The sequence below is a fragment of the Zosterops lateralis genome (assembly GCF_965231275.1).
Source record: "Zosterops lateralis genome assembly, contig: HAP1_HAP1_SCAFFOLD_113, whole genome shotgun sequence".
Classification (NCBI taxonomy): Eukaryota; Metazoa; Chordata; class Aves; order Passeriformes; family Zosteropidae; genus Zosterops; species Zosterops lateralis.
Window position 1 is genome coordinate 40470 of NW_028154566.1, and position 13722 is coordinate 54191.

The 13722-nt window shown below is 54.6% G+C and overlaps 1 protein-coding gene across 1 annotated transcript in view; it reads right to left on the reverse strand.

Moving 5' to 3' along the window:
• LOC310923574 (HLA class II histocompatibility antigen, DR beta 5 chain-like) overlaps positions 1-4437 on the reverse strand; it is a gene marked incomplete at its 3' end in the record, with an annotated part of 5780 nt that extends 1343 nt beyond the window's left edge. The window contains exons 1-3 of the mRNA XM_083885525.1: positions 4334-4437; positions 3557-3869; positions 2900-3147 (exon numbers count right to left, since the gene is read on the reverse strand). Of these exons, the coding sequence (XP_083741651.1) occupies positions 2900-3147; positions 3557-3869; positions 4334-4418 (646 nt within the window). The 5' untranslated portion in view covers positions 4419-4437. The remainder of the gene's footprint in view (positions 1-2899; positions 3148-3556; positions 3870-4333) is intronic.
• Positions 4438-13722: the final 9285 nt, after the last annotated feature.

Genomic DNA, 13722 nt, shown 5'->3' on the forward strand with positions numbered 1-13722 from the left:
AGCCAGATCTGCAACCTGTCTCTGCACCAGGTGGTCCACACTGGGGAAAAGCCCTGCGAATGTGGGGAATGTGGGAAGAGGTTCAGAGACAGCACTGGGCTGCTCCAGCACCAGGTGATCCACACTGGGGAACGGCCCTACACCTGCCTGGAATGTGGGAAGAGCTTTGGATGGAGCTCCGCCCTGAGAAATCACCAGCGTGTCCACACCGGGGAGAGGCCCTACGAGTGTCCTGAGTGTGGGAAGAGGTTTCAGACCAGCTCTGAGGTCCTCAAACATCAGCGGATTCACACAGAGGAGAGGCCCTTCCGCTGCCCCGACTGTGGGAAGGGCTTCAAGCACAACTACACCCTCACTGTGCACCGGCGCATCCACACCGGGGAGAGGCCCTACGAGTGTCCTGAGTGTGGGAAGAGCTTCTCCACGAGCTCTCACTTGACCAGACACCAACAGAGGCACCATAAGGGAAGCCCACGAGTGCCCCGAGTGCGGGAAGAGCTTCGTGCGCTGCTCCAGCTCCATCCCCCATGGGAGGATCGGCGTTGGATGATCCCCAGTGACCCCGTTGGGCAGAGCCCTGGTGATCCGTGGTCCTGGTGATCCGTGTTGGGAAGACACCTGGCTGGGGGGGCTGCACTGGTTCCTGTCTCCCTGTGGGCACCTGGATGAACACAGGGGCAGGAACATCCATCGGGACACAGACGGACATTGGGAATTCCTTGGGGGGAGCAGACTTGTTGTCTTTCAACCCCAGAAAATCTTTTGTGTTCAATTCTGTCTTCTGGGGGTATGGGGGGACAGATGTAGTGCTAAGGGCAATCCTGCCCCTCTATATTGCAGCTGTGTTAATTACTGAAGAGTGAGAACAGCCTTGCCCTCACAGCTATGGGTGTGATACAAAAGTGAGTTAGTTGGTAGAGAGTCAGTTGGCATCTGCTGGCCGTGCTGTGAGGAGGAAGGGACAGGAGGCTGGGCAAGGGACAGATAAGGTGAGCCACTGCATGAGGGACAGACAGGGTTCAGTGGCTTTTCTAGGGACAGGAAGCAGTGAGCTGGAACTGCCAAAGAAAGAGAGAAGAAGGAGAAAAAGAGCCTGAGCTGTGTGGAGCTGCCTGGAGGATTGCTACATAGAAAAGGTATGAAGAACTTCTAGATAACAAGGTGCCGATACTTGAAGGCCTCTCAAGTTTTTTTGAAGCACTCTGAGTTCATGGCCATCTCAACTCCAACATGGGGGCATCAATAAATACTGGATAGTCTTGGAGGTGTTTTCCAACCTCAGGGATTCCATGATTTTGATTTCCTATTGCCCAAGAGTGTCTTCCACAGCCAAATGGTGATGATCTGGGGCAAAGACCAAGATTTTGGAGATTGTGGTGGAAACCCCTCCAAAAATGGTACTTCCCTCCCATCTAAGCATGTGGATCCTCAGCTGGCACAGACAGGGAAATCCTTTTCTTTTGGCCTTCATTTGCTTTTCATTTCTCTTCATTTAAAATATCCAACAGTGTGGTAAAAATAAAGACATCGAACTAAGACATGGTTGGGATGACAGGGGACATGGACATGGAGAGTGACATGGGGACACATGGATATTTGGGGGGTACATGGTCATTCATGGGGACACGGGGGGAACACGGGTACAGATGAGGCCGTGGGGGACAATGACAGGGATGGAAACATTGTGGGGAGACAGCCACGGGTGAGGACAGGGTGGGACACGGCCAGTGACATGTGGGGCCATGGTCATGGCCGGTGCCATGGGGGGAACTTTTAGGGGCTGTGGGGGATGCTGGGTTTGAGGGAGCTGAGGGTTCCTGGGAAGGACATGGGGCTTGCTGAGGGCTTTGGGGTCCCCAGGCCCAGCGGCTCTGGCTGTGCTGGGAGACCCTGGGGGAGGTTCTGGGGCAGCTGCTCCCCGAGATCAGGGCAAACTTCAAAGCTTTATTGGGAACACTGGGAGCAGCCGGGCGGGGACACAGGGACAGCTCTGGGCACGGGCAGGGGGGACACACGAGGCCCCCAAAATCATCTCGGGGACGGAGCGGGGGGTCCCGGCCGGGCCCGAGGCCACGGGGAGGGGCTGCGGCCGCCGGCGGCTCAGGAGCTCTGTGGGCAGAGAAAAGGGGGTGACACCGGGCTGGGGGGCCCCGGGGGGGCACACACGCTCTGGGGGAGGGGGGACACGACCACCAGGACCCCCGCTCACCTTCTTGCACAGGCAGAGGCCCAGCCCCAGTGCCAGGAACACCGAGCCCAACACGAAGCCCCCGATCCCCGTCAGCATCTTGCTGCGGGCGGCGTCCGGCGGCATCTCTGGGGGGTCCGGAGGGGTCAGCACCCCCCAAAACCTCTCACCCGCACCCCGAGCCCCTCCAGCCTCCCTCCCGCTCTCCCCCACACCACCCACCGGCCCCCAAAACCTCCTCCCGATCCCTGCCCGCCCTCCCCACCGCCCAGCAAAGCCCCTCCTGGCCCCTCTCACCAGCCCACAGCCCCAAACCGCTCGCCCCCCACCCAGGCCCCACCAAAACCCCCCAAACCCTCTCCCAGTCCCTTCTCAGCCCCTCCACCGCTCCCCCACACCCCTCCCAGTCTCTTCCCAGCACAACCGACCTCAGCCCCAGCCCCGCTTGCCCATCCCCCAGCTCCTCCCAGCCCCTCCAGCCTCACTCCAATCCCTCCCGCTTCCACCCGCCGCCCCCAAACTCCCTCCCGGCGCCCACCAGCACCCCCGGGACCCCACACCCCCCTCCCCAGCATCCTCCCGACTCCTGCTCAGCCCTTCCACAGCCCCCAGCCCCTCTCCCAGGTTCAACCAGCATCTCTCCAGTTCCCTCCCACTCGCTCCCAGCACACGCCGGTGCCTCTGCCAGCCCGGCCAGTGGCTCCCCCGTACCCCAGTGGCGCCTCAGGGGCTGCTCCAGGCTGACGTGCTCCACCTGGCACGTGTAGCTGAGCCCGCGCCGGGGCGGCGTTTCCAGCAGCACCAGGAGCTGGTGGCTCCAGTCCCCGTTGGGGACCACGTCGGTGGCCACCACCTGGCCCGACAGCTCCTGCTGGCCCTCGAACCACCTCACCTGGATGTGGGCGGGGTAGAAATCCATCACGGAGCACAGCAGGCCTCTGGCACTGCCGGCCTGCGAGCTGGAGGGCAGCAGCGAGATGGAAACGCTGGGGGGCACTGGGAGAGAGCGGGGACACGCTGGGATCAGCTGGGGGCCACTGGGAGAGAGAGGGGAGGGGCGGTGTGGGCTTGGGGGGGGCTGGGAATGGACTGGGAGGAACTGGGATGGACTGGGAAAGACTCAGATTGACTGGGAGTGACTGGGAACGGACTGGGAACGGACTGGGAATGGACTAGGAGGGACTGGGATAAGGTAGGATGGATTGGGAATGGACTGGAGCAGTCTGGGCATGGACTTGGATGGACTGAAATGGACTGGGATAATCTCGGGGGTCCCGGTGAGGGACAGGAGGCCCCGGGGATGGGCCCAAGGAGGGCTGAGGGCTCTGGGGTGATTCCCAGGGAGGGTTTGAGGGGCTCCAGGGTCACTGCCAGGGCAGGGCCCGAGGGGACACGCTCTGCCCCACGCTCACCCTGCGCTCCACAGTGAACGGGGCATCGGTCTTGTAGTTGTGCCGGCAGTACCTGTCCACTTCACTCCGAAAATACTCAATTTTTTCTGGGTCGCTGTTCCTGTGCCGGGCCTGTTTCTCTCCATCCGGAGTGAGCCCCACAAAGTGCCCCACGTCGCTGTCGAACACCACGTCCTGCTCCCGGTTGTAGATGCTCCTCGCCACGTACCTCACCTTCTCCGTGCCGTTAATGAAGTGACACTCGTACTTATACATCTGCTGGAACACCCCTGGGTGTGCAGGACACAGGTCAGGGGGTGCCCCCCCAGCACCCCCAGAGCTCCGGGGCCACCCCGGATCCCCACCCCGCACCCCCTGTGCCCCACGGCCGCTTCCTTCTTTTACCCTTCCCCCCATTTCCCCTTTACACATCCGCTCCCCTCCCACCTCCAGCCGCACCCAAATTCACTTTTGGGGTCCCATTCCCCCCTTTTCCACACTTCCCAACCTTTTAAAAATAATTCTCTAATTCCCATCGCCTCCCCCGCTCAGTTTTGAGGTCCCACCCTCCCCTTTCCCCCTTTTTCCCCCCTTTCCCACCCTCTCCCACCCCTCCCTCACCTTCCCCCGACCCTCAGCCCCCGCCGCTCTTCCTTTCGGGGCTCCCCTCCTCCTCCTCCCCCGCTTCCATTCCGGCCTCCCCCCTTTGCCCCCTTTTCCCCCTTCTCCCCCCTGCCCCACCGCCCCCGCTCACCCGAGAGCTCCGCGCCCGCAGCCGGGGCCGCTCCCAGCACCACCAGTGCCCCCAGTACGGCCCCGGCTGCCGCCCCTCGCCCCATGGCCAGCGCCGGGAGGGGCCGCCAGCCCCAAAGCAGCCCCAGCCCGGGCACAGCGCGGGGTCATCAGCCACTCGTTCTCTGATTGGTCGGGCGTGGTTTTTGGACGCCTTTTCATTGGCTAGGATATTTTTTGGGCACGCTCTGTTTTGCTGGAGGTGTTTATTGCGCGCTCCGATTCTCGGGTTCTGTTTACGGCCCGTTTTTTTAGAGGCTCTACCCAGCAACTACTGAGTCATCAGCAATAAGAACTCTGATTGGCTGGAATTTCTCCAGGCTCTGTTTTTTTCGGGCTCTTGCTGGCAAGTCCCGACCCGCAGCGACGCCGCGCTCCCATTGGCTGAGCGCTTTTTGGGGCGCTGCTCCCCCACTCCCGCTCCCCCCAGTTCCCGCCGCTTTTCTGGCACCGGCACCGGCCCTTCCCAATTTCCCGGGATCCCGAGGAGCCATGGATGGAGCGCGGAGCCTCCCCTGGCTGCTGCTGCTGCTGCTGGCCCTGACCCTGCCCGGAATTTGGGGGGTCCAAGGTGGGGTTTGGGGGGTCCTGGAGCCGCGGGGTTGGGATTTGGGGTTCCCTGGAGCTTTGGGAGTGTGGGGTGGAGGGGGTTAAGGGCGTCCTGCCCTTTTTTGAAGTGATTTTACGGGTATTTTTGGGAAGGGCGTTGTCCTGAGTTGTTTTTTTTATCCCGGGGTTTTCCCCGTTTTCCGAGATTTTGGGGGTTGGGTGGGGCCGAGTTCCTCTTTTTCCAGAATTTTGGGTCTCTGGCAATTTCCAAACGCTCCTATTCCAAGGATTTCCGGGGCTTGTCCAAACCCTGTTCCCGGGATTTTGGGAAGCGGGGCGTGTCCCCACCCCCTGGACCCAAAATTTGGGAAACTGCCCATTTCCAAAGCTCTTTTTTCCAAGAGATTTTTGGCCTCCAGGTGTGCCCAAAATCCCATTTTCCTGGATTTTTGGAGTCTGGAAGTTCCTAAATCCCGGTTTTCCAGGATTTTTGGAGTCTGGGTGTGCCCAAACCCCCCTGTACCCAAAATTTGGGGAACTGGGCATTCTTACGTCCTTTTTATCTAGAATTTTTGGAGCTCAGGGAGCTCACACTTCCTCTTTCTTCCCACGATTTTGGGGTCTGGATCCTTCCATTTCCTCCAGTCCTGGGATTTTGGGGGTCTGGGAGTGTCTAAACCCCAATTTCCCAGGATTTTGGGACTCCCTGTGTCACCAACCTCATTTTCCCCAGGATTTTGAATTGAAATGCCCAATTTCCTGGGATTTTGAGTAGAAATCCCCAATTTCCCAGAATTTTAAGCTAGGATCGCTGATTTTCCCAGGATGTCCGGTAAAAATGTCCGATTTCCTGGGATTTTAAGTAGAAATCCCCAGTTTCTGGGTTTTGAGCAGAAATCTCCAATTTTCCCGGGATTCTGCAAAGAAATCCCTGATTTCCTCAGGATTTTACCAAGAAACCTGCAGTCTCTTCAGGTTTTGAGACGAAATCCTCAATCGTCCCAGGATTTTGAGTAGATATTCCCCAATTTCCTGGGATTTTGGGTAGACAGCCTCAGTTTTGCTGAGATTTTGAGTAGAAATCCCCAATTCCTATGTGGGTTTATTGCAGGGGCCGTGGGTAGAAAGGGCTTTGCCTTCAGCCACCAGCCTGGGCTGGAGGGAAGTCCCAGAGGGAGAGGGGAGAGAGAGCAAGAGGGTGTGGGCTGAGGAGAGGGGAGCGAGGGAGCCAGGGCAGAGTCAGAGTGCAGGGGGAAGAGAGCAGGGAAAAGAGAGCAAAGTCCTGGTTCCAATCCATTCTATCTCCTTTTGTGATGAATATTCTAATTTACAGTGACCAACAATACAAGACACAAAATCCTATAGAATCTACACACAGCCTGTGAGAACTACTACATTACCATGTGTTATATTTTAAACTTTAAAATTACTCTTTAGACTTTTCTGTTTTGCTGCATTGACCTTTGGATCCCTCAGCCAGCAGTGGGGGATTGTTCAATCCAAAGGGATTCTCCTTCAGCTGCCCAGGCTGTTGTTTTCAGGTGATGTAGTAACTAAGGCTCGGTATCCTACAGCTCAAAGTGAGCTTTCATTTCTATTTTGATGATAGGTTTCATATTTTCAGAATCTTTTGCTAAGCAATCGTATTTATCAGGTTTCCCTGATTCATCTTTCCCAACAGCTCTGTGCCCTCGCTTTGGTCCCTTTGGCTCTGTGCCCTCACTTTGGTCCCTTTGGCTCTGTGCCCTCGCTTTGGTCCCTTTGGCTCTGTCCCCTCCCTTTGGTCCCCTTGGCTCTGTGCCCCCACTTTGGTCCCTTTGGCTCTGTGCCCTCACTTTGGTCCCCACCTTGACCAGCCTATAAAACCTCTGCAGACCCCGCTCACTTTTGTGATCACCCCACTGGAGAAGATCACGTCTATGGGCATCTCTGAGCCTCGAGGACTCGTCCCTCCACGTTGGTAGCTATAATCCCCTTCTCCTCTTTCTCTCTCTTTCTCACTATTCTTTATTTTCTCTCCCCACTATTGCATTTGTTGGCACTAAATAAAGGTGCATTTTTGTTTAAGTAAACTGAGTTGTCCCCCGCTGTGTCTTTTGTGCTTTGAGATCCCTAAAACGAACCATCAGGTTCCCCGCATATGTTTGTGGGCCCTGACACTGGCCACGAGGGGGCACCACTGGCACTGGACCACCTTGGTCCTCCCGGCCACCAGGGGGCTCTGCAGGCCTGGAATGGGCTCAGTCCTCCCAGCCACAAGGGGGCGCTGCAGCCATGGAACCGCCATGGTCTTCCCAGCCCCTGGGGGACGCCATTAACACCCACCCTTCCCTGGGTCCTCCCAGCCGCCGGGGGGCGCCCTGGAGTTGTCTCTTCAGCTGCCGCCGCTCTCGGTGTCCGAGGACGGTTCCTTCGTCTGCTCCCTGGCCACGCCCCTCGGGCAGCTGCAGCAGGTGCTGCGGGTCAACGTCATTGGTCAGTGCTGGGGGCGGGGCTGGGGATGGGTGGGAGGTGCCAGAGCTCCCAGTCCCTCCCAGTTCCCTCCCAGTCCCTCCCAGTTCCTTCCCAGTTCCATCCCAGTCTCTCCCAGTCCCCTCCCAGTCTCCCCCAGTCCCTCCCAGTTCCATCCCAGTCTCTCCCAGTTCCATCCCAGTTCCTTTCCAGTTTCATCCCAGTCTCTCCCAATATAACCCAGTTCCCTCCCAGTTGCCTCCCACTCCCTCCCAGTCCCCCCCAGTCCCCACATCTGAGGTGTCCATGTGTCCCCAGGGCTCCCGGCCAAGCTCCCAGTATAACCCAGTCCCTCCCAATATAAACCTGTTCCCTCCCAGTATAACCCAGTCACCCCCAGTTCTCTCCCAGTATAACCCAGTCCCCCCCAGTTCCATCCCAGTCCCTCCCAATCCCTCCCAGTATAACCCAGTCCCTCCCAGTATAACCCAGTTCTCTCCCAGTCCCTCCCAGTCCCCCCCAGTGTCCTGTCTGACCCGTCCCGTGTCCCCAGCCCCTCCGCAGATGTCCCTGGTGCCCCCGGTGCTGTCCCTGGGGCTCCTGGCCGAGCTCCACTGTGACGCTGTCGGCTTTTTCCCGATGGACGTTGGGATCCGCTGGGAGCGCCGGGCCCGGGGGGTCACCCTGGGGGTCACCGCCAGCCCTGGGGACACCCCAAGCCCTGGGGACACCCTGGTGGTCACCACCAGCCCTGGGGACACCCCGAGCCCTGGGGACACCCTGGGGGTCACCGCCAGACACTGGGGACATCAGGGTCAGGGTTGAGGACACCTGGGATGGAGCTGGGGACATCAGGAGCAAGTTTAGGGGACATTGGAGACATCAGGGACAGGGCTGGGGACATCAGGCATGGGTTTGGGGACACGTGGGATGGAGCTGGGGACACGTGGGATGGAGTTGGGGACACCTGGGATGGAGCTGGGGACACCTGGGATGGAGCTGGGGACATCAGGAGCAAGTTTAGGGACATTGGAGACATCAGGGACAGGGCTGGGGACATCAGGGATGGAGTTGGGAATATCAGGAGCAGGGTTGGGAACACCTGGGGACATTGAGGATGGGGTTGGGGACACCAGAACAAGGCTGGGGACACCAGGGCCAGGCTTTGGAGAGTCTTAGGACACCAGGATTGGAGTTGGGAACACCAAGGACAAGGTTGGGGACACTTGGGATGGAGTTGGGGACACCTGGGATGGAGTCGGGGACACCTGGAGACATCAGGGACAGGGTTGGGGACACCTGGGATGGGTTTGGGAACAGCAAGAATGGGCTTGGGGACACCTGGGATGGAGTTGGGGACACCAGAGAAAGGGTTGGGGACACCTGGGATGGAGTTGGGGACAACAGGGACAGGGTTGGGGATACCTGGAGACATCTGGGATGGAGTTGGGGACATGGGGGACAGGGTTGGGGACACCTGGGGACATCAAAGATGGGGTTGGGGATACCTGGGATGGGCTTGGTGTAGTTAGCAAAATCGCACGGAAGATCACGTGATGTACGAGGAGAATAGGGTCCTCCTCCTTTCCATGCTGCTGCCCCGTAACCTTGCTGTCTATCCCCTTCCAAGAGTCATGTGGGCGCACTGAGGTCACTTAAGCAGGTGCCCGTGGGAAATAAATCGCATTCCACCGTTCATCATATTGGTGTCACGCGTGGTTTGTCCGGCCAGTTTGTAAGTTCGCCGTGGCCCCCGATTAACCAGGTCGCCAGCCTCACACCAGAGGCAACAAGTGATGCCGAAACCCGGGAACGCGCCCCCCCGACACGCGGGGCGTGTGTGCTCCGGGCAACGGGTGACACGCTGATAACGGGAGGCGACCAGGGCGCTACGACCGACTCTGGTGGAGGAGGACGCTCCTCAGTACCCCTGGCATGGAAATGCTGAGCAAGGTAATTTCAGAAATTTATGTACAGTGAGGAATTATTATTCTGTATTCAGAATGCTGGGTGAGGTGTACTAATGTGCTAGTGAGAGACGTTATAGTCTCAGCTACCAGCAAAAATCTTAAAAGCTGGGGAAAAGTGATGAAAGCGCTGCAGATAGCGCTGGAGGAACAGGAGATGTGGGCTGCGGCTCAAAAATGCCTGAGGTTAACTCCCAGGCTGGGCATCGGAGCAGCCACACAGACTGTGTTTGAAAATGATCAGGCTGAAAAAGAACAGGGCCTTGAAACTGATAACCTTTCACGGTCCTTGCTCGGGAGTCCTGGCACGGAGAGCGAGCGGGTGCTTGAAACTAACACGCGATCGCGATCCTCATCCCCGGTCCTAAAGTCCCTTTCTGCGGTTGGGTTTAACCCATCGGAGAACCCCCCAAGCCCAAGGGAAAGTGTTGTGAGTGCAGATTTAAGGCAAATAGACTCAAGGCCACCTCCATATGCACCACAACATGGCGTCGAGGCTGAAGAAGAAGGGCGGAGCTCCGTAGAATTTCGTGCCACAGACACGCGCGGTTGGGACCAAAAAGGGGGAGGTGCGATCCACGGAGGGGAGGAGAAATCGGAGCCCAATCGGAGAACGGGTTCCCCAGCCATTCCTTTTAAGGCAGAGATGCCCCTGGAAAGGAGGCAGAGCAGGAGGAGTGGCACACCCGCCCACCAGAAACCCAGAGGGCGGAGTCAGAGCAAAAAGCACAGGAGACAGAAAATCTCTGACCAGTCCACTTCCTCTCACTCAGAGGAGGAGGAGGTCGAGCAGGTCTCAAAGCCGGTCCAAGAGGGGTGGTGCAAAGGATGTGAATGCAGGGAACGAGGATGTGAATGCAGGGAACGAGGATGTGAATCCAGGGAACAAGGATGTGAGTGCAGAGAACGAGGACGTGAGTGCAAGGAACAGGCAAGTGAATACAAGGGACAAGAAAGTGAATACAAGGGACAGGGAATTGAATACAAGGGACAGTGTCACACCAGTGGGGAGTCTAGTGATGATTCAAATTCTAGTACAGACACAAAGGACACACCAGCAATTTTCTTTAAGCACACAGACTTGCCCATGAAGCATACACATAGAAAAAACACTAAGTCCATGCCCCTGACAGACTGGGGAAAGATACAAACAGCGCTTGCAGACCTGCCAGAGGCTGCAGCACGAATATTTCCAGTGAAAAGACTTGATAACAATTTGCCTTCGAGTGTCTTTCCACAGGTTGTCCACTACAGGTTGCCAGTCAAACTTCCAGCTTTGTTCTTGTGTATCAGTTTTGCGCTGCCATCAGCTCACCTAGGTGCAGGTAATCATCCCTACCAGCCAAGCATCTGGACCTTTAAGAACTTTATCACCGGTGATGTGATAGGTCGGTCCGAAACCAACTCACCCGCGTGGACGGTGCGTCTGACAGACATCTTTACGAGAGACCAATCCGGTAAGGCAAGAGTTATTGAAGAAGGGACATACTGGTGTCCAAGCCACAACCCCGGAAAGAGTTATTGCACTAAATCAGGTTACTGGTTTTGTAGGTATTGGGGTTGTGAAACCATAGTAACAGGTAACCGGTGGAAACCTCCAAAGGAGGATGAGTTCCTAAAAGTAACAAGTTGGCCTCACGGCTGTATATCAAAAAGTACATACCAAGGTAAATCCCCAGGAAATTGCTCTCACCTCACAGTCACAGTACTGCGACCCCAAGACTCAACATGGGCGATAGGCAGATTGTGGTCAGTGTACAGGCGTGAAGACGACCCAATACGCCTGGCCCCTGACCGTGGCACAGTTATACAGATCATCAGAACTCATCCACCCACACGATACATTGCAGTAGGGCCCAACGAGCTGATAACCTCACAAAAAGAGAAAACGCTCGTTGCAATGGCAGAGCCCGATTCAGTACCAGCCAGTCCCAGACCCGAAGTAGCCTCGCAGGGTCTGTTCGATCGAATGCTATACGCTGCGTTTGCGTCACTAAACTACTCACAACCTAACCTGACCAAGTCATGCTGGTTGTGCTATGACGCCAAACCACCCTTTTACGAAGGAATAGGTGTCAGCACAATGTTTGAATACTCTAAAAGAGCCAATCCCAAACAATGTAAGTGGGACACTTCCCGCAAGGGAATTACTCTGGGAATGATCTCAGGGTACGGACTGTGCATTGGCAGCAGATCCCTAGCCACTCAAAACAAACAGCACTGTAACACCTCGATCACCCTAGACCAACAACAGTCATGGGCCATTCCAGCACCAGGGAGTGTGTGAGCTTGTCATACCACAGGTATCACCCCATGTGTCTCCATCAGGCAGTTTGATGCAACTAACGATTTCTGTGTTCAAGTCGCTGTCATCCCTAGGATCCTGTACCACACCGATGACGAGGTAATGCTCCACTTCGAAGCACGCCATCGTGAAAAGAGAGAACTGGTAACAGCTGTCAGTTTGGCAGTACTTCTAACTCTAGGTGGAACAGGAGCAGCTACAGGCATCTCTTCGCTGGTCACACAGAAACAGAATTTGTTGCAGCTCCAGCGAGCAATTGATGAAGACCTCCTTGAGATTCACAAAAACATTTTAAAACTGGAAGAATCTCTGTTCTCCTTGTCGGAGATGGTGCTGCAGAACCGACGAGGTTTGGATCTGTTGCTGATGCAACAGGAAGGACTTTGCACTGCATTGAACGAGGAATGCTGCACATATGTTAACCATTCAGGTCCGATCAGGCAATCCATGGCAGAACTTAAAGAAAGACTTATACGCCGTGGCCAAGAGTTCCAGCAGCGAAACTGGTTCGATTCACTGTTCAGCCAACATCCTTGGATTGCCCCCGTTGTCTCCACCTTGATCGGACCAGTGGTTACCATATTGCTTGCCCTCGTGTTCGGCCCTTGTTTGCTTAACAAAATAACCCAATTTGTTAAAGCTCACTTAAGCAGAATTGACATTATGCTTTTAGAGCAAAGACAGCTAGCTTGAAAAGACAACAACGTCAGCATTTATTGGCTACAAGTTTAACTTGCTCGCACATTCTACTAACAAGTTGTTTCAGTTCTTTGTTGTTGTTATGTTTATGCAGTTTGTATAAGTTGAAAGTTTTATTAGTCATAGAGAGGGGGGAAATGTAGTTAGCAAAACCGCACGGAAGATCACGTGATGTACGAGGAGAATAGGGTCCTCCTCCTTTCCATGCTGCTGCCCCGTAACCTTGCTGTCTATCCCCTTCTGAGAGTCACGTGGGCGCACTGAGGTCACTTAAGCAGGTGCCCATGGGAAATAAATCGCATTCCACTGTTCATCATATTGGTGTCACGCGTGGTTTGTCCGGCCAGTTTGTAAGTTCGCCGTGGCCCCCGATTAACCAGGTCGCCAGCCTCACACCAGAGGCAACAGCTTGGGGACACCAAGGACAGGGTTGGGGACATTGGGGACAGGTTTGGGGACATCAGGGGCAAGGTTGAGGACACTTGGGGACATCAGAGACAGGGCTGGGGACACCTGGGATGGGGTTGGGGACACCAGGACGGGGTTGGTGCCACCCGGAGGTGTCAGTGACATGTCCCCAAAGTCCCCAAACCTCCTCAATGTCCCCAAATTAAACGGGAGGGTGACACCTCTCAACCAAACCCGTGTGTCCCGTGTGATGATTGGGGACATTTGGGGACATTGAATGGAAAAATTCAATTGTTAAAATCTGAATGGGAATTAGAATGTAATTAATGTAATTAGTGTTAGAATGGAAATTAATTATGCTGTTAAATTAGAATTGAGTGGAAAATTTAATTGTTAAAATTTGAATGGGAATTAAAATGGAATAACTCTAATTCGTATCAGAATGGAAATTACGTGATGTTAAAATTAGAATTGAATGGAAAAAATCAATTGTTAAAATCTGAATGGAAATTAGAATGGAATTAATCCAATTAGTGTCAGAATGGAAATTAAATTATGTTAAAATCAGAATTGAAATTAGAATTGAATGGAAAAATTCGATTGTTAAAATCAGAATGGATATTAAAATGGAATAATTCTAATTAGTGTCAGAATGGAAATTACGTGATGTTAAAATTAGAATTGAATGGAAAAAATCAATTGTTAAAATCTGAATGGAAATTAGAATGGAATTAATCTAATTAGCATTAGAATGGAAATTAATTATGTTGTTAAAATCAGAATGGAAATTAGAATGGAATAATTCTAATTCGTGTTAGAATGGAAATTACGTTGATAAAATCAAAATGGAAATTAGAATTGAATGGAAAAATTCAATTGTTAAAATCAGAAGGGAATTTAGAACAGAATTAATGTAATTAGTGTTAGAATGGAAATTATGTTGTTAAAATTAGAATTGAATGGAAAATTCAA